Raw genomic sequence first — 21,068 nt, 5'->3', positions numbered from 1 at the left:
TTCATTTTCAAAACATAAAAAGAGATTCAAATGAATGCAGAGAACCTTGTTTTTAGCTCTCAGCAGAAGTGTGCATGAGGGATGGGAAACGGATAAACGTTTAAAGTGTGGAGGATATGAGAACAGAAATGCTCATAGGAGATCTGCTTGTGATACTAGGAAGCAGGAGGGTGTCCTACCTCCCCTTTTCTCTCCTGTCCACTCCCAATATCCTGGTTTAGGGTCTCCTCCCCTCCTATTTTGTCTTTGAAATTTCCCTTGACAAGTTTCTCTGACTTCTACTTTAACCATGATTTCCAGTTTTGAAGCTGTTGTTTCCTTGCTGAAAAAAATCTATGGTAAGTTAGAAAAAAAATTTTTTTTAAGTTTATTTATTTTGAGGGAGACAGAGCACAAGTGGGGGAGAGGCTGAGAGAGGGGAGCAGAGAGGGAGAAGAAGAAGAAGAAGAAGAAGAAGAAGAAAAAAAAAAAAAAAAAAAAAAAAAAAAAAAAAAAGAGAGAGAGAGAGGGAGAATTCCAAGCAGGCTCCATACTGTCAGCCCAGAGCCCAAAGCGGGGCTTGAGCTCATGAACTGTGAGATCATGACATGAGCTGAAATCCAAGAGTTGGATGCTTAAGTGACTGAGCCACCCAGGCGCCCCCATGGTGGACTTTTTTAGATCACAGGATGAAGTACAATGTCTTCACATAGGATTCAAGTCCCCCATCGGGTCACAATATACTCATCCACTTTCACTTTCCTGTCATACCTCCGAAGTCCCTGGTGTATTTCAAGCATTTAGGGAGTATCCGTATCTTCTTTTCTTCACCTTGGATATTCTTACTCATCCTTGAAGGCTCAGTTGAAAAGTATCTCCTCTAAGAAGCCTTTTCTGATTCCTCCAAACAGGAATAAATACTCCATGGCGTTCCCACAAGGCTACACCCCTTTTCCCAGCACAGAATACTTAGGTGGGTCAGCCAGTTATCTACACTGGGCTACACACTCTAAGAATAGGCTCTTAGTCTATTAGTATGTGTTCTTAGTCGCTAGTGCAATGTCTTCTCCATTCCAGTCTCTGTCTGTCTGTCTGTCTCTCTCTCTATTTTTTTTCTTTCCAGTTTCATAATTTATTGTACAAATTGAGTACCACATGATGTGTTGACATTAGCTTCTCCAGGCATGGGAACTTAACAGATGAGGTACACTTTAAAATCTGTTTATGTTGCTTTCACAGCTGGTGTTTTTTTAGACCTTAACTTGAAGTACAAGACCATCAAAGCGATGCCTCCATATGTGGCCAGTACACAATTCATTCTACCTGTGAGGGTGTAAGAGCTGAAGTGTTTTTTCATACCAGTGAATTGGAATTGGGCATCAGTTTCTGGACCTGCCATGATTTCCATCTTGCAAAAGACACCAATTCCGCTGGTTGTGTCCTTCAGCCTATGTGTCTGTCTCTCTCTTTTAATGAAGGCGATGGGCAGTGGGACCAGATAGGCAAATAAAATATAGGCTAAGATGAAATTCAAACTGGGGAAAGGTTGTGCTAAAAATTGGAAACTGCATCGTGTACGGTTTCTTTGTAAATGAAGGGCAGCAAAAATGAAGGCTCCAAGAATGAAGGTGGTGAGAAATGCCAGAATTATCTGGGGACTTAGTGATTTGAAAATGGTGTCCTTACCAGGAAATTAAACTGAGCTCATTATCTCATTAACGTTTGACTGGAGAGGGAATATTCAGCTGAAATTGTATTATCTTTCCAATATGACAAGTTGATAACAACCTGGGATTTTGAAAGACATTTTGTTTTCTTAGCAAGAAATTCCACCAATACAAATGAGTATCCATGGAGAGGGATTCCATTTTAGAAAGATCCTTAAAGGCAAGAACCATGCATGTCTAAATTGCTTTGTGTGCATGATAAATCCCAATGGTTCACAAAGGTATCTTTACACTAAGATTAAATCTCACCATCAACATATTGGAGTGGTTAAAAATTTTAACTGCTATACAAGATAATTGTGCTTGACCAATCTTTTCCCTTCTCCCTAGAGATCCTTTGCCATGCAGATGACAATCCCAGCATGCTTATTAGAAGCCACCATTTTTAATGTCCTTCAATTTCCAACGGATATTACAAATTCTATGTTTGATTAGATTGTTTACATACAGCCTTGTTTTTCAAAGATGAAAGGAGAGATAGCGAGTTTCTTAAATTTGCTTGTTGGTCGGACAAACATCTACCTTACAAAGTAGAGGGGAACTGTGTTCTCGGAAGAAATTATTTTATTTCTAAAAGTAGGAGGAATGTGATATAGTGGAAAAACAATGGGAAGTCCTTTTTGAAGTCAGGGACAAGGGTTTTAATTCCAATTATTCCACAAGTTTATTTTCAATTCTCTGTAAAGTAGGTAGAGGACATGCACCATAAGGGGTCTAGGGAGAAGGGGGCTACCAAATGGTATCAAAACAGCAGAGCACTTGATGTTTTGCCTGGTCGCAAAGACTCCCATATCTTAGCCTGGGCAAAGCAGGTGGCAGCATGTGCTAAGCAAATATTCTGGGGGAATGACTTTAACTGATGTCCTTCAGACAAACTTCTGTCTCTGTTGCTCCTCTTAAAGCTTTCAGTTAATACTCAGTGGTAAGGAGTTTAGTACTTTTAAACTCTAATGGCTACAATCACTGTTTGCAGGGTATCTATAAACGCTTTATTTGGGTATGACAGCAAAAGTCTGAGGAAACACCCAGTGAGGTCACCGTTTTGAATAGTAGGCTTCTACACTTGTATGAAGGCAAGCTGAGGGAGAGTTGTCAGGCTGGCCCCAAATTCTCTTTGTGGAATTCTTTTGAATCTGCTTTATCTCATAAAGCAATGAACACTTATGCTTGGGAAACTAAAATCGCACACTTTTTACCTACTATAGGTTTTCCTCTGTATTTTCCATAGCGAGATGGATATGAAGCCCACACAATAAAGAGGTCACATGCATAGTTTAAGGAGCATAGAAAACTATAAATTCTCTCTGGGATCTCTACGTGACGTTCAAGGTCTGCACTTGGAACTACAGGAGCTTGGGGCTAGAGGTGGCCTGGGAAGGCTGGGACACAGCTCTTCAGGGCTGTGGAAGGAAGGGGTGGGGAAAGCAGTTAGTCAGCATCTGCAAATAACTTTGCACAAAGATGAAAAGGTAGCAACATCTGAATGAATGTTACAGGTGGCTGAATTAATTAACTCCAAATCCCAACACCCCCAAACATCCGGTGCTGGGATTAGGGAATCAGAGCTAGTTTACTAGTGAATCCCAAATCTCAGACATTATTTGGATTCAAATTGGAACTGTTGCAGAGGGATCCAGGTGGGAAAAAGATTAGGGAAATAGGGTGGTTGGATTTTTGCTTTCTCCTCTGGGAAAAACGATCGACTCTTTTACTTCTTCTCCTTTTGCTTCCTCTCCTTTTGCTTCCTCATACGTCTCATGCTCTTTCTTCTTTACGTCTCTTCTACTGGCCATCCTTCTTCTTTTCCTTCTTCCCTCTACCCACCCATCTCTCTGCCTCCCTAGCATGGGATGCCTATTCTCATCTCTTTTCACTCCCGTCAGCCACCCTTCACCACTGCTCTGCCTCCTCTCTCTTTCCGCTTTCCCCCTTCCTCTGTTTGTGGTTTAGTTTTGCTTCAAGGCATGAGTGTATACTGCTTCATGAGTGTCTCTCCATTCTGGAACATCTGATTCAACTAAAGTGAAAAAAGTATGCCAGGATGAAGGTGAACGGCCATCAAGAATGGCAGCGTGCAGTAAAGGAGGTGGTTTCGAGTCTGTGTTAATGTGAAATGGTGAACACCCACGGCTGAGCACATCATTGGCAGATGGAGTTTTGGGTTCATGAGGACCAGGCATCTTATCATCACATCAAAGAACATTGGGTACCCTCAGCTTCTATGGCAATGTTTTTTTTTTTGTTTGTTTCTTTTTTAATGTTTATTTATTTGAGAGCGAGCATACACGGTGGAGGGGCAGAGGGAGAGAGAGAGGGAGAGAGAGAATCCCAGGCAGGTTCTGCACTGTCAGTGCAGAGCCTGACTCGGGGCTTGAACCTGCGAACTGTGAGATCATGACCTGAGCCAAAATCAAGGACGCTTAATTGACTGAGCCACCCAGGCATCCCTATGGCAATGTTTTTGATGGAAAAAAAAAAAAAAAAAGAGACTTAAGGGGAAATTAAGTCAGGGGAATCTATTCTATGTAGAGATTTTAGAAATAGGGGTGAGATGGAGTTGATGAGAAAAGAGATTTTGGTTCCAGTAGAGTCTGCTATTCCTCCCAATTTATCTGCAGGCCTTGTGTCCCTGGGGAGGGGCATTTGCTACATAAACAGTGGCAATTATATTGTAACGAACTGGGCTATGGAGTCAGGCCGACTAAAGTTTGAATTTTCTCTCAGCCATTCATTGACTATTTGACCTTAGGTTTCCCAAGCTTTGAAAGGAGGGGTGATGAAACCTGCCTGGAGATAACACCTTGTGAAATGCTTGGAACAAGGTGTGTGTTCACTAAGTGATAGCTGCTGCTATTATTCCCAGTGGGAAAAAGGCCTATGTAAATGCTTGGGTCGTGCTTCAAAGACCCTGCTACTGACATGATCCCTTGGAGCCTTCACATTCTTTTAGAAAGAATGGTAGAGTTTTATGTGTCAGTGGAGCAGCTAAGCATGATACCTTAGACCAGGGTCAGCAAACTTTTCCCGTAAAGAGCCAGATAGTAAATATCTCAGGCTTGGCGGGCCGCAGACTCTGTTCCAGCTGTTCAGCTCCGCCGTTGTACCGTGGAAGCAGCCATAGACAGTCTGTGAATGAACGAGCGTGGCAGGGTTCCAACACCACTTCATTTGTGGCTGCTGAAATTAGGATTTCATGTACTTTTCCTGGGCCATGAAATATAATTTTTCATTTGATTTTTTTTTCTCTTAACCACGGAAAACCACAAAAACCATTCTTAGCGAGGGGGCCATGCAAAAACAGGGAGCTGGCTAGATTTTTTTTTTTTAATGTTTATTTTTGAGAGAGAGAGAGAGACAGACAGAGCTTGAGCGGGGGAGGGGCAGAGAGAGAGAGGGAGACACAGAATCCGAAGCAGGCTCCAGGCTCTGAGCTGTCAGCACAGAGCCCGATGCGGGCTCGAACTCACGAACTACGAGATCCTGACCTGAGCCGAAGTTGGACGACCTACCAACTGAGCCACCCAGGCACCCCGGGAGCACTCTAGATTTGACTTGAGGGCTGGCTGCACATTGCTGACCCTAGTGTTAGAGCCATGAGATTCTAGGACATCAGTTTGCTTCCTTCCTTTGGGCCACAGATGGGGACTCAGAAGCACAGAGACATTCTTTGCTAGGGTTGGAGTCTCTCTTGGCTAAGCAGCAGAGCTGAGACTAGGGTGTAGATCTTTTAATGACAGGTCTCCTGACGTTTGGTCCTTGCTGGAGTTTTGCTGACTTCTGCTGCTTCTTTGCTCTAAAACTTCCCTTAGTCTTCATACTGTGATATCCTTTGTTTCTCTCAGAATACTTTCCAATCATCTTGCGTATTGATTGCTACAGAGATGCCATCACTTAGTACGGGAGGCAGAGTCAGATGCCTCAGGGACTGGGAAATTGACAGGCTTTGTCCTAGGCCATATGGGAAATGTGGCACATTGGAGAGCTCACGCCACATCTGTGAGAGAAAATCCTATTCAGCCTCGATGACTGTGGCCTTCAAGAGTGAGTCCAGGGACTTTGAGACTTTTCAGGAGATGCTAGAAATCTGGACTTTTATGTGAAATTTCAAGATGTCAGCATGATGTGTAAAAAGCCCATGATGGGGGCACTTGGGTGACTAAGTCGGTTAAGCCTCCGACTCTTGATTCTGGTTCAGGTCATGATCTCTTGGTTCAGAGGATCGAGCCCCATGGCAGGCTGTGGGCTGACACCGTCAAGTCTACTTGGGATCCTCTCTCTCCCCCTCTCTCTCTGCCTCTCCCCTGCTCGTGCGTGCACTTGCTGTGTCAAAATAATTCAATGTTATAAAAAGAAAAAGCCCATGATGACCAGGCAAAGCATGACTAAAAAGCTACAGCCAGCCTTCAGGAGATCAGTTTGTAATCTTTATCTGAGACTGTCATTTCTTCACGGCACAACAGAAACATGAAGTATAAATATTTTGAAAAGGCTTTCTTGTTTCATTTAGAAATATATTGGTTAAAGTGTCTTTTTCATGAAAAAGATGACAAGTAAAAATAGTTATTGGAAAGATGACAGCAGTGAACACTGGTGTAGGACAAGCAGGTGGCCTTCCCTTCCCTTTTGACCTGTGTGACGATTGCTTGAAAACAGACCTGCCGGGCAACTCTGGAATTCTGGAGGTGGACTGAGCAGAAGTTGCCAAGCACCTCAGGGATGCACCACAGATTCTCAATTTTTAAGACTGTGACTTGCTTGCTTGTGAAACCTTGTATTGCTTTTCCTTCCTCACCAACAAAGCACCAACAATCATGGCAGTTGTTCTGTTTATTGAAGAACGGAGGTTCTCCAGTGACTCGCTTTCCCTCATTTCACTGATACCTAAGGTAGTACGCTTCTCTCTGAGGTGCCGCCTCACTGTGGAGGGTTTGATCTGAAGCAGGGGCAGGGGCAGTAGCCGATTATGGGATGGCGTCACTGGGGGAGAGCGGAGGGTCCTCGCGACAGTGAGAAAGTGGCTGTACAAAACTCAGCTCAGTTACAGGTTCCCGGGTTTGGGTGCTCAGGATAAGCCAGACTGGCCACATGGCAATCATCTGGGAGCCCACAGATTCCTGGACCTCATCCTTAGACTCTGACCAGTGAATCTGGGATCATATGGGGATGTGTACTTAAAAAATCCACCCAGATGCTTCTGATGCTCAGCCAGGTTTAAGAACCACTAACTAACAGTAGGATCAGGAATACTCTTAAAATTCCCAGAGAAACCCCCTTGGGGGAGTGTGGAGCCCGAGCTAGGGAACACCATGAGGGGTGATGTATATTGCTATGGAAGTAATAGAAACCACAAAAATTGGCAATTGAGATACAAACAAAACATACTTTCTGTAGATGGAGGAAAGTCTCCATCAAGGAAAACCAACGCTAGAGGGTTCTTGGCCACGAATAGGCAACAGATTAATCTGGGGAACCGTAGTCTGGAAGCACATATCTCCTGTGCCCATCCAAGACTTCTTAGTCATATTTTCCAATAGGTAAGTCTGGGAGTATCTGTAGAGTCAGGATTGTGGCACTTATGAGTTTGTGGGGTCTTTGAAAGAGCAATTCTTAACATTTTTCTGTCCAGGGTATACTTGAGCAGGATCACATTTTCCACCCAGCCTTTCTGTTCTCATCTGTCACTTTAAAAAAAAAAATAACTGTTACTTTCTAAAATGTTATACATACATTAAATGCTTACTTCCCACAATGTGGAAATCGCTTCTCCCACTTGGCAGGGAGTTTGGCAGATAGGCACCAACCATGGCTATGGTCAATCCTTCCCCTCCCTGTAGCAAACGCTGCTCCTCATATTGAGAGGTGGAGTCCACTCTTCCGTCTGCACTGGATTTGGGGTGGACTTTGACCCAATAGCACGCTCTAGAAGCGATCTGGTACCTGTAGGCAGCCTCCAACTCTGCCCTTTGGAAACCTGCCGCCATATAGAAGGTTTGACTGTCGTGAGCCCCTCAGGCTGTGAAGAGTTACCACATGGAGAGGTCATACCTAGAAAGAGTGATTTTCAGTGTTGGGAGTTCAGTCCTCCATGGTGTTCCTACATGTTTTGACAGCTTTTGTCTTGGACTGTCTTTTCAAGGATGTTTGGCTAACAAAGATCCTGGGAGGACAGAGATAGGGTCTTCCTCCTGGGCCAAGGGCAGATTTGTTTCCTGACCAGGGTAAATAGCGATAATGTTTCCTCCCTCGGAGACAAAGTTGGCCATGTTTGTTAGCAGCCCCCTTGTAAGATTTGGAGTTTGCTAAGCCCAGGGTTCCTCAGCTGCGGCGCAGAGCTACTCTGTGAGCGGCAGTTACCTGAGTCACTCCACGTTGCTGCCAGGGGACAGACAGCAGGGGGGACCCTGACGCAGACCTGAAGCTTCTGCTGCGCCCGGCACCACGAGTAAGAAGGCCCTCTCTGTTGCTCACATAGGACTTCCGCCGGCATCTCTGAAAGTGCGACAGACTAACTTGTTAGCTTGCACGTGGGGTAAATCGCAGATTCTTCACGGTTCTTGATGCCCGGCCAGCCCCTAGCTGTAGAGGGCAGTTCAGATGCTGTGGGCACGTGAACCGAGGCAGCAGGCATCCGAGTGCCAACCTTCTTGGGCCCTTCAGCCCCAGCAGATGCCACATGAAGCAGAAGAGCCGAGCCCAGCCCACGGTGCAGCATCATAAAAAATAACGTATTGTTGTTTTAAGCTGAGTGTGGGAATGGTTTGAGGCATGGTGTGACTGAAAAGAGGGAACACAGCTGTCATCATCTCCTGAGAGCAGCCCAATGGTTCCCATAGAACTTTCTGCTCATTACTCATAAATCCCCACATACCTGGCATCTTACTTTAATATTCAAATAGACGTGCCGGTGTCTTAAATATCTATATTTCAAGATTGAACATAATGGCTCAACGATGGCCACGGGCCCCCTTTGATGATAGGATAAAATTTAAGGTTCTATCTTCTGCCTCTGATCTATTAGACTTTATTGTCCATAACTTCCCTGCCAGAAGTTTTCCTTCAGTTTTTGTTTTTTATTAAAAAATTTTATTTTATTTTTTTATTAATTTTTAGAGAGACAGAGACAGTGTGAGCAGGGGAGGGGCAGAGAGAGAGAGAGGGAGACACAGAATCTGAAACAGGCTCCAGGTTCCGAGCTGTCAGCACAGAGGCTGATGCAGGGCTCAAACCCACGAGCGAGATCATGACCTGAGTCAAAGTCGGACGCCTAACTGACTGAGCCACTCAGGCACCCCTGGGTTTTTTTTTGTTTTTGGCTCTGAACTCTAACTTCTACTGTATCTTTGGATAAGCATGCCCTTTCTCTGTCACTACTAAGTCAGACCCACCCCTCTACCTCATACTCCTGTTGATTTTCCCTTCTGCATTCTTGCGGCTGTTAGGATTAGTGCTATGTAGATGCTTCTTCTTCTTTTTTTTTTTTTTAATTTTTTATGTTTATTTTTGAGAGACAGAGCACAGAGAGAACAGAGACAGAGAGACAGAGACAGAGGGGCAGAGAGAGACGGAGACACAGAATTCAAAGCAGGCTCCAGGCTCTGAGCTGACAGCACAGAGCCTGATGCAGGGCTCGAAGCCACGGACCACGAAATCATGACCTGAGCTGAAGTCGAATGCTTAGCCTACTGAGCCACTCAGGCGCCCCATCGCTATGTAGATTATTAATCACATGCTGATGTATGTTGTATTCTTAAAAAGTGGCTTCTTATATACAAAAGCAAATATATTCATTATAAAACGAATTCAAAGCAACAGCTCTTCAGATGGAACAAAGCCCTCATCTCACCTCCTACGTCCAACCTCTTTAACTTCCGGCTACTACGTTTTCTGACCTTTTCATACACACCGTGCACACATAGGCACACATTGACATGTGATCATTTTTGAGAATGAAAGGTCGTAAATAATTTTTAAATTATGTAATAAACTTTATGTGAAATTACTGGATGCAGATGTCACTGACACCATTCTCAATACTAGAATTAGCCTAACAAGTGTTGAGTTGGGGAGTATTATTAAGTTTGAAGAACGAAAAAAGACTTCAATCAAAGTAATTCTTTTTTTTTTTTTTTTAAGTTTACTTATTTATTTTGAGAGGGGGAAGGGGCAGAAAGAGAGAGAGGGAGAGATTGCGAATCCCAAAAGGGCTTCGTGCTGAGCATGAAGGCCATCGTGGGGCTCGAACTCATGAACCGTGAGATTATGACTTGAGCGGAGATCAAGAGGTGAGCGCTTAACTGACTGAGCCACCTGGGTGCCCCAAAGTAATTCTTATATATGCCAAAAACTCATATGTCAATCTGACATGCTTTGGCCAAGAATTAAGTAAGAGCCATGCAGTGGATGTTTTGGGGTAAAAGAGTATGTGTTTTGAATGCTTTTTGATATTCGTTGGTCAATTGCAAAATTTATACTTGTTTATCCTTATTCCTGCAGTGTAAGACAGGGTGTGTTTTCCCCCACCCTGCCAAGATTAGATATGTGTCTATAAACTTTTATACATACATACATATACATATATATATATGTATATATGCATATATACATATATATTTGGGGATACAAGTTCAATACTTCTTAGTTAACAGCCTAGTGGCTTATGCTATACAAAGAGCATTCACAAATACGACCACCTCTGATCTTTACAACAATGCCAGGAATAGGAAGGGTCTCACTTTATAGAAGAGAAGATCGAAACTCAGAGAAGTCAAATAGCCCAGGCAGTTTTCACAGTTTGCAAGAGAGCTCAGAAAGGGTCTCAGGTCCTCTGTGCCTTCTCCTGTGCTCTCACGCACCCCTCCAGAAGTTTCCCCTAGAGAGGACGGTATGGGAGCCGGGTAAGCCAGCACTCCCTATATGAGAGGGGGGTGTGGAGTTGGAGAACCCAGTCTCGCTCAGCAGCTGCTGGCCCCTCTGATGAGATTCGAGATGCTCTCTGGAGCTTTCTTATTTGGACTGCCTGTGTGCCCACTAATATTTCACTGGCTTGTAAAGGCCACAGATTTTGATTTCCCTCTTTTAATGAAGAGTAATATTAAGGACACATTGAAGAAAATGTGAAAGATCAGCCACTTTCTTCATTAATCACAGGAGATTCTGTGACCTCAAGGTAGATGGGAAAATTGAGGGAGGACAACAGCGAGCAAGAGAGGGAGGAGGTTTGGTGCGTGTGCATTTCAGTTACTGACTGGACGGTCAGCGGCTGCCCTCCCCTAAGCTTCCAGCCAGCGTTTACAGAGTGATGGAGAGAGCCCCGCCCCTCTGGCATGCCAGCAAGCCTTGCTAATGTAATGGAAATGATAATTATTCCCAGTCCCAGGCATTTCATTTCCTCTGGACTGCAGGGGTATTAAAGCTGATTAAATACATATGCTTTGGGTAGACAGCTCCTCCAGTCACATATGGAGTGATCAGTCGTCTTTGTGCTCGACGGAAGGGGGAGACACCAAGACCACAGGAGCCAGGCCAAGGTGGAGCTGGGGTTAGGACATAGGGATTGAGGGAGTCCAAGTCCTTTGTTACAGGCAAGGCAGAGGCACAGCCCAAAGACTTTAAATTCCCTGTATCATTATACAGATTAAAAAAAAATCCTCAAAAATGTTTATTAAAGTTAAAATTCAAGGGGGCACCTGGGTGGCTCAGTCGGTTAAGCGTCCCACTTTGACTCAGGTCGTGATCTCACAGTTCGTGAGTTTGAGCCCCTCGCTGGGCTCTATGCTGACGGCTCAGAGCCTGGAGCCTGCTTCAGATTGTGCGTCCCCCTCTCTCTCTGCCCCTCCGCTGCTTGTGCGCGCTCCCTCTCTCTCAAAAGTAAATAAACATTAAAACAAAATTAAAAAATAAATGTTAAAATTCAACTTTAGTCTTAATAGAATTAGCAATTTCCCTCTCCTTAAAAAATATACATTTGACAAATATGAATAATTTATACCTATTTGTCTAAAATTTGCAATTTAGGTCCAAATGCGTATGTGTGTGTTTTGGATTATAGATTGGAAGGACTAGTACATTTTACAGTGGGTGGGCAATGACTCACATGTCCTCAGGATTCATTTTTTAAAAAATGTATCTCTTAAAATGTCCGCAACATTTCTCAAAGCCAAGAAGGGATGTTTGTCTCATTCGGATCCTGTGTTTGTTTAATTCATCACAGCTTGATTTTCCACACCGTTGGCATGAGGAAATAGGAAGAGGCTACTCTAAACAGGCTTTTGAATAGTTGATGCTGGATCTCGAGATGAAACTTTTGGACACCCCACTTCTTCCTGCTCAGCGTCAACCCGTCCCTCCAGGTAGCAATGCAGTAAGAGCTCACAGCTTCATGGGCATGGAGGGCATAGTGGCTCCACATAGGCTGGCAAGATGGGTGTTTGGGCACTGGTTGCTCTGGTTATTCTCTGGGGCTATAGAGAGATTTTGTTTGGGCACATTGTACTTGTTTTAGAACAAGGAAAGTTCCTCCCCACTCCATATACCAGAATATCTACGAGGAGGGAATTCATATAACTGGATACACAAATGTTTTAAAAAATATTTTTAATATTTTATTTATTTTATTAAAATTTTTTTTAATGTTTATTTTTGAGGGACAGAGATAGAGTGTGAGCGGGGGACGGGAAGAGAAAGAGGGAGACACAGAATCTGAAGCAGGCTCCAGGCTCTGAGCTGTCAGCACAGAGCCGGATGCGGGGCTCGAACTCACAAACCTCGAGATCATGACCTGAGCTGAAGTTGGATGCTTAACCGACTGAGGCACCCAGGCGCCCCTCTTTTTATTTTTTTAATTTTTTTTTTATTATTTTTATTTTTTTAATTTTTTTTTAATGTTTATTATTGAGAGATAGAGAGAGACAGAGCATGAGCATGGGAGGGACAGAGAGAGGGGGAGACACAGAATCTGAAGCAGGCTCCAGGCTCTGAGCTATCAGCACAGAGCCTGACGCGGGGCTTGAACTCACAAACTGTGAGATCGTGACCTGAGCCAAAGTCAGACGCCTAACCGACTGAGCTACCCAGGCGCCCCAAAAGCGCCCCTCTTTTTAATATGTTAAATATTAAGTTTAAAAAATGCACATTTTTGCCATTATCAGAACTTTTATTTAATTCTTAAAAAGACACTTTTGTTGTTTGTTGTGTTCTAATTTTAAAAAGACTGAGAAAAAAGTTAATATCACCCCAATCCTGTCATTCAGAAATAACCAATGTTAATATTTTAACGTATTTACTTTTCTTCATTCATGACTTTGGGTAGTTTTGCCATCATAAGCATTTATCCTCCATGAAAAGACCTGGAGGAAACTTAAATGCATATCACTAAGTGAAATAAGAATTTACCTTGATTTTCTTATTGTATAGGTGTTTTCCCACATCTTAAAACTATTTTAAAATGTAATTTCAATAGTTTCACACAAAATCAGTTTTTAAAATATTTATTTTTCTTGATTGTAAAAGTACCAACTATTCTTATTAGAAAGTTTGGAAAATTGAAAACATAAGGAATGTAAATCATAAAAGAGCCCATCAGATGATAAACAGTACTTTTGATGTATTTCTCTTTCAATTTCCTCCCCCTCTTCCCTCCTGCCTCCTTTTATACAAATTTATATGTTATACATAAACACATATGCACACACCCTATGTGTGGACGTGTCAAAGTTTGAAAAAAATGAACTGGATGCTTTTCAATCCTTTTTAAAAACCTACTTGTTTGAATTTTTCCAGTGGCATTACCAAATTTTTGAAAACCAAAATTTAATGGCTATATAATATTTCACTGTATGGATGTAATTTACCTAACTAATCTTATATTGTTGATATAGATGGGTTGTAACTTTTCATTATTGTAAATATAGAAGTAAATTTCATTCATATATAAAAACTTGTGAGCCCATCATGGCAGCCTTTCTTAGGACATTTTCTTAGAAGGAGGGTAGTATTGGGGTACCTGGCTGGCTCAGCTGGTTAAGCGTCTGACTCTTGGTTTTGGCTCAGGTCATGACCTCATGGTTCATGTGAGGTTTATGCTGACAGTGCAGAGCCTGCTTGGATTCTCTCTCTCCCCTCTCTCTGCCCCTACCCTGCTCATGCTATCTCTGTCTCTCTCAAAATAAATCAATAAACTTAAAAAAAAAAGAGTATAGTAGAGCTGAAGGAAACACAGTGAGGTTTCTGTCATATACTGCAGGTGTCTTTCTAGAAGCTTCTCCACACCTTCCTGGAGGACTCCAGCAGGCTTGTCACACTGCATTCAGCCCCATGATGTCACTTGCCTATCCCACTGCTGCTCATCTCGTGAGCAGAGAAAAGACCAGCTATTATTATTTTTTTTATTAAAATTAATTTTTTAACAATTTTTATTGAAGTATAATTGACATAGGATATTATAGTAATTTTATGTGTATCCCACATGTGATTTGACATTTGTATACATTGCAAACTGATCACCATGGTAAGTCTGGTTACCATTTGTTGTCATTCAAAGTTAATACAAAGTTAATAGAGTACTATTGACTATATTTCTCATGCTGTACATGACATTCCTGTGACTTATTTATAACTGGATGCTTACACCTTTTGACCACCTTCACTCATTATGCCTGTGGCCCCAACCCCAGACCCCGCCAAATACCCCTTACCTCTGGCAACCACCACTCTTCTCTGTATCTGTGCATCTAGGTCTTGTTTTATTTTCTTGGTTTTGTTTTGTGTTTTAGATTCAACTTATAAGTGAAATCATGGGGTATTTGTCTTTCTCTGTCTGACTTATTCACTTAGCATAATACCTTCAAGATCCATCCGTGTTGCAAATGGCAAGATTTTGTTCCTTCTTATCATTGAGTAGCATTCCATTTCATACACACACACACACACACACGCACACACACACACACACAGATACACACGGTATCTTTACCCATTCATCTATCAGTGGACACTTAAGTTGCTCTTATATCTTGGCTGTTGTAAAGAATGCTACAAGGAACATAGAGGTGCATATATCTTTCTGAATTAGGTTTTCGTTTTCTTCAGATAGATATTCCAAAAGTAGAATTGCTCCCGTTTTTAATAGATGAAGAAATGATGGTCCAGGTAACTTCACCAAAGATCACAGGGACAAACAAATAGTTAAGAGGGGGTAGCTAAGAGATCTGATTCTTAACTCAGTGCTAGATCCTTAAAACAAAGAGAAGTAAACATAGTTTGTGATGTCCCAGAGGCAATGGGACGATAAAAAGCAATGAGAGAGATACAAATCAACAGGTCTTCTGGCACTTTCGCAGGTCATTTGGAGATTCTAAGGGGAGGGACCAAAATAGCTGTTGCTCTGGTATGTAATTGCCTTAGTCTGTCTAGGGAAAAAAGCGTGAGAGCTCTAATTTGCAGAAGTCACAAACTAAAGTGCTTTGAAATGTACTTAAAAAAAAAAAAATCAAAGTGCTGAGACAGCTTTGTTCCCCAATAACCACAATAGAAATTTGGGATAGTTATAGTTTTAATCAGATGTTTAGGGAATCCATGTGGTTATTCTCTTGGTAGCTGTATTTTTCCTTTTTGATAAAGAAGGCACCAAAGTTCCTCAGGATGAATGTTTCTGACCTAGATTAAACTAATAAAAAGCAACATGCAAGCTGTTAACTGTTTGATGGCTCACTGTAGTGGAAAGGAAGAACCAGAATCCCGAAAACTGGACACCGATCACTCAATTTAGCACAGACACCGGTTTATTCTATTCTGCAGCTGCCCCCCCTGGTCCTGCTCACATCTGGATCAATTTCCTGAGTCCTGGCAGCCTGAGCTGGTGTTTCACTGAGGGATATTTACTCCCACACAGCTGTTCAGCAGTAGAAGCAGAAAATCAACTCGGATACAATTAATACCATGTTGTAATAAGGAGACGTCACCACAAGAAACAGTTGCTGAATTGATTCGGATGATGCCGAGGAGGATAACTATAATGATAATGGTGATTAATATCACCATTACTGGGTGCAGACTCAAAGAAGGAGCATATTTTTATACTGCCTTTGTTTATGCGGTTGCAGTCTTTCCCCACATAGATCATCGACAACAAGACATTCCATATAATTCAGGTAGATGATGGGATGACACCCAAATGCCAGTGTGATTTTTTTTTTTTTTCCCTGATAGAGATAACCTTGTATGAGATTGCCAAAGTTCTCATACACAGAATCTTGGAACAGGAACGTCCAGGTGGCTAAGACCAAGTGAGAGGGCCCGGGAGACTCTGATTGTTCAGTATTCCCCCCGCCCCCTGCCCCATCTTGGGGGAGCCCTGTGAGAACAGTTTAACTGGACAGTGTATCTCCATTGCCTGTGGGACTTCCTCCGTGCGTACTGTCACTGCACGGGGAGGGCAGCTCTTCACGTAGGCCTGTCTTGAGAGCCGCAGACCATTTAGCCACTGCAGGTTCAGCATGCTGTTAGTCCCCGGTCATGTGACAACCTAAAATATTCCAGATTGCCCTCCCCATATAGAGATCCATTGGCCTGGGTAATGGAGGTCACTCAACTTTATTCAGTTCAACTGGGTTTTAAGGTTGAAAAGAACAGCTAAGATATGTGCATCCAATTTTCCTTATTTCACTGGTGAACTGTAGGAATTTGTGACCCTTTACGACTCTCTCTCAAAACTGATGCCTGAAATCCCACCCCTGGAGATTAAATTACATATGGGAACATAAAAGCACTCACTGTGGCATCTTATTATCTGGGTTCAAATTCTGGTTTCTCCCCTTTTCAGCTGGCGTGATTGTGGACACATCACTGACCCTGGTGTTACAGTGGCGTCATGATTAAAATGGGGACAGAGTAGGGGCACCTGAGTGGCTCAGTTGAGTGTCTGACTTTGGCTCGGGTCATGATCTCACGGTTTGTGGGTTCAAGCCCCGCGTCGGGCTCTGTGCTGACGGCTCAGAGCCTGGAGCCTGCTTCAGATTCTGTGTCTCCCTCTGTCTCTGACCCTCCCTGACTCGTGCTCTGTCTCTCAAAAACAAATAAACATTAAAAAAAAAAACTAAAAAAAAAAAAAGCTGCATGCTCTACTGACTGAGCCAGCCAAGTGTCCCCCTCACAGGATTGTTTGGATGGTTAATAAAGTAATACATGTGAGAGACTGACATAAGATGAACACTCCATAAACTTTGCTTTGTGCATATGTGGTCTGCATTCAGTAAGAGCTGGACTTGAGTCACATAGGAACAGTGGCTGTCGGAGGTAGCCAGCTTTTGTGACCCGGGGCGGCCGGCGGGGAGGTCCTGGCTGGAAGAGAACAGCAGGGAAGACAGCTTCCTCCTGCCTGCGACACCTCAGATGTTAGCTATGCTTACTGTTATGCCCACCATTTTATCGACATCTCGTAGATCACAAGTGCCCTGAGAGGAGAAACGAAGCTTGCTAGAACCTTCCTCCAGGTGGGCGGCAGTCTTAGAACCCGCAGACGTGTGTCTGTCTCAGGGATCTCTCATAGGCCAGTGGGCCTCAGACTTGACTGCGAAGGGAATATTACAAATACAGATTCCTGCTACCCACCTTCCTGAACTCCAGTGGTTTCAAGTGAATATCCTGAATTTTCCAATGAATTCTCCAGGTGATTCTGAAGTAGCTGTCTAATTTGAGAAACAATGATCCAGACAATGTTTTCATTTTTAAAGATGAGAGGACACGAGCTCACCGTCAGCCAGCATGTCGGTGGCAGCGTGGGGCCCGGGAGCCAGGCGGCCTGGTAGCTTCCTGCAGGCTCGTCTCTAACAGCTCGGATCATATCCAGGAGGCGCGGGAAGCGAATGTCTCTCAACTCTGCCTCGCGAGGTCTCTTTTTCTCCTGTTCTCTGGCCTTGGGGCCTTTCAGCTTTTTCATTTAAGCTTTCAGCTCTCTAATTTGACCATCAGAAGCAAATACGGGAAGACCATTTTGTGAGCATTTCTTAAAAGGATCTGGAGACATTTGCTGCAATGAGTCGTGAGTGGCATTTTGCCCACCTGGAGAGAATCGAAGAAGGATACAAGGCCAGGGATGGGAGGCCGGGGCCACTGCAGGTGCTGCTGGAGGGGCTCGTGGGGCCCCGCCTCCTGCCACCAGCCACCACCACCTGTTACGACCTTCTGTCTGCAGGGCAGTCAGAGAAACGTTCTGGTATTGGGACCACACTCACCACCAGGTCACCAAATGTGCTTTTATATTATTTTTAAATGAACTCACCAGTGAGAAGATACGCTTCCTTCCCAAAATCCCCTGCCAGCAAGCCCGCTCTGAACACTGCCTGTACATGCCAATCCATATTTCTAGGCCGTGCAACTACTCATTTACTGGCTTCTGTGCAGAGGCAGCTGGATATCAGCCTCCCTTCTTAATAACATAATGTTAATGATAATAATATGTCCCATTTTTTTTTACAGTGTGTCAAATACAATGCCAAAGGCACGCTATGTGTAATTTCTCATTTTTCCCACACACAAACCCTGGGGGATAACTAGTATTATTGCCATTTTATGAATGTAATGCTGACGTTTAGTGACGTTAAGTCAGTTGTCCAAGGTTACGCTGCAAGGAAGTGGTCCCGAGGAAGGGCCGTGGCAAGGTAAGACCCCCCCACTGGCCCCTGACTGCCAGGCCCACATTCCTCACCACTCACTGTGTTCTGCATCTCGCAAAAACTCAGTCTGCCCGCTCCTGCCTGGGACAGGCATGCCTTGTGTGGGGTGGGGCTGGAATGACCGGTTTGATGCTTGGGGTATATCACTGTTCCTCCTGTTGGTGACGTCTCTCCTATATTTGACTGCAACCAGCAGCAGGGCCCCCTTTGTTAGAAAGGGCGACAATAGAGGGGAGAAAAGAGCAGCCAGTGAGGTATCTGGGAAGGTAAGAGGATGCCATTTGCTTGGACCCAGTTGACAAGAGAATAGAAAGTCTTAGTTTCCCACTGAGTTTTGCTTGACTTTAACCCTTAGGTGAAGGGGCTCAGAGAACACTGGAATGTTGGGGGCGGGGAGGGGATGGAGATGGAAGGATGATGTGAACTTTGGGAGATTAGACATGTTTTGGTGCTTTCTCATGTTTCTTGGTGATATCCAGCTCCCAAATGGACAGCGGGCCACAGACACCAATTCCCTCCTCCCGTCCAGTGGGTCACTTCTCCCAAGAGTCGGTCCCCTTGAGGGTCAGTCCCACTGTTTTTTCACTCATCAGAGCTCCCTGTGCCTTGAAAGGACCTGGCTCTGCCCTGTGATAAATACCAAGAACCTGGGGCCATCTGTCTTGTTTTGGCCTTATTCCCACGGTGCTGACTCCTTTCTAATCCTATTCTTTTCTGATCATCGGCACCAGCTTGTCAGCCACCATCCTTCCCATGGTCTCCTCAGTGAAGGAGGGAGACAGATGGATTCTAAAGTGGCTGGATAGGTAGACTCGGGACAGACATGTCCTTCCTCCCTGTTCCGTGCCTCAGCCTCCCGACAGGCGGGTGTAAGGAAGCTCACGTCTTCCTTTGTGAGCAAGGTCTTGAAGGATTTCTCTCCCTTGGCCATCCTGCCAAATTCAGCCATAACCCAACACAGGAGGTCATAAACAGAACTGAGCAATATATTTATCAGCTGTGATCCGTGTAGCCTGGGAACACAGTGTGACAGAACAGCAGCCTCACAGCTGGTGTCCCGCGTCTACCCTTGCCTCGCCAGAGCGTATTTTGCACAAAATTAACAGAGTGAACGGGTCATAGCACATCTGTGTTCTAAACCGGCCAAGGATTCCCTTCTCGCTCAGAGTAAAATCCAAGCTTCTTAGCACGGCTTATCCTTCACAATATGTTTGGGCCCACTGGTACTTCTCTCTTAGCCCCTGTCTCCCCCCACTCCCCCCACAGCAGCTACATCAGCCTCTTTGCTGTTACTTAAGAAGCAGAGATGATCCCTACCTGAGGGCTCCGTGTTTACTCCTTCTGGTCCCTGGATTGCTCCTTTCCAACTGTCCATATTGATTGTTCCCTCACTCTCTTCAAGTATTCTACTTCAAGATATCATCAGTGAGATCATTCGTGATTACCCTAGATAAAATAACACCAAATTCCTGTGACTTTTCACATCCTTAATTATTATTAGGTTTTGATAGCACTCACAGTCAGATCTGTTCTACATTTGTTTAGTTATTCTCTGAACGTACCCTACTAGTTTGTAAGCTTAGTAAGCACAGCGACATTGTCTATTTCTATCACAAGTGAATAGGGGTTAGCACATAGTAGGTGCTCAATCAGGTTTTTTTTGAATGAATGAATGAATGAATGTACAAGGTGCCCTAAAGCAAGTGTCTTGAGGAAAGCAGATGTGACTAGATAAGTTAGTAATCACTAAATTCCCAACGTTCTCCCTGTATCAGAGCTTACATATCTCTTAACCCTTCCATACCTATCTCAATGGAACATTGTAAAAAATGGCCACAATTCCTTTCCCTGTCTGTATACATGCACTTGCAATGTGACCTTGTAACTTCTTTTAAAAAGGGAGTCCCAACTCTTGGACTAAACTTGTGACTTGCTTTGGCCAATGGACACTAATTAACAGACATAAAACACTCAGACTTGAAGTTTGCATGACGAAGCCCTGTTGCCCTTGAGACCCTGAACCCTCATGTGAACAAAGACATGACTAGCCTGAAGCCTAATGAGAGGCATGTGGTCCTGTTGCTCCAGAGCCCCAGCTGGCAGTGAGCCCCACCCTTAGAAGCTGAGTCACTGGGGACTCTTGGGTGGCTCAGTCAGTTAAGCGTCCGACTTCGGATCAGGTCATGATCTCGCAGTTTGTGAGTTCGAGCCCTGCGTTGGGCTCTCTGCAGACGGCTCGGAGCCTAGAGCCTGCCTCAGATTTTGCCTCTCCCGCTTTCTCTGCTCCTCCCCTGCTCATGTTGTATCTCTGTCTCTCTCCCTCAAACATAAGTAAACATTAAAAAAAAAAAAAAAAAGCTGACTCCCTGACTTCAGACATGAGTGTGCTGAGCTGAGGTTAGCTGAACCCATACCACAGTTGCTGCTCGGCTGAACCAGTCCAAATTGCATGATCTAAATGGCCACCGAGTTTGGAGTGGTTTGTTTCATGGCAAAAGCTAGCTTCTGAAATAGAGATGAGCAGAGTTAAATAGTGATGGGAAGTAGCAGAGGCTAGTGTAAGATTTAACAATTACCATAGCCATGTCTAGCCCAAGGGGTATTGTCACTGCTGGGCCATGGGAAATATATACTTGGGCTTGAATGAGGCTTCTTCAGTGAAGAGAACCAGGGCTTTTTCTTCCCCTGGTGT

The 21,068-nt window shown here is 44.0% G+C and overlaps 1 protein-coding gene and 1 long non-coding RNA gene across 5 annotated transcripts in view; one reads left to right on the top strand and one right to left on the bottom strand.

Annotated features, from left to right (window-relative positions):
- LOC122217634 overlaps window positions 1–21,068 on the top strand; it is a 186,238-nt gene that overhangs the window by 95,549 nt on the left and 69,621 nt on the right. For 3 of the 4 annotated variants that reach the window (XR_006201601.1, XR_006201602.1, XR_006201600.1), the window contains one exon: window positions 11,917–12,055. This is a non-coding gene — a long non-coding RNA (uncharacterized LOC122217634). Of the gene's footprint in view, window positions 1–11,916; window positions 12,056–15,500; window positions 16,379–21,068 lie in introns of those variants that run through there. The other variant, XR_006201603.1, reaches the window with a different exon arrangement.
- Window positions 1,101–1,378, bottom strand: LOC122217633 (ATP synthase membrane subunit K, mitochondrial-like). Its single transcript, XM_042934911.1, has one exon. It carries the CDS (start codon window positions 1,376–1,378, stop codon window positions 1,202–1,204), a length of 177 nt encoding a protein of 58 aa, XP_042790845.1. The 3' UTR covers window positions 1,101–1,201.

The sequence above is a fragment of the Panthera leo genome, chromosome B1, assembly GCF_018350215.1.
Source record: "Panthera leo isolate Ple1 chromosome B1, P.leo_Ple1_pat1.1, whole genome shotgun sequence".
Lineage (NCBI taxonomy): Eukaryota > Metazoa > Chordata > Mammalia > Carnivora > Felidae > Panthera > Panthera leo.
This window is presented reverse-complemented; position numbering and strand designations above follow the sequence as displayed.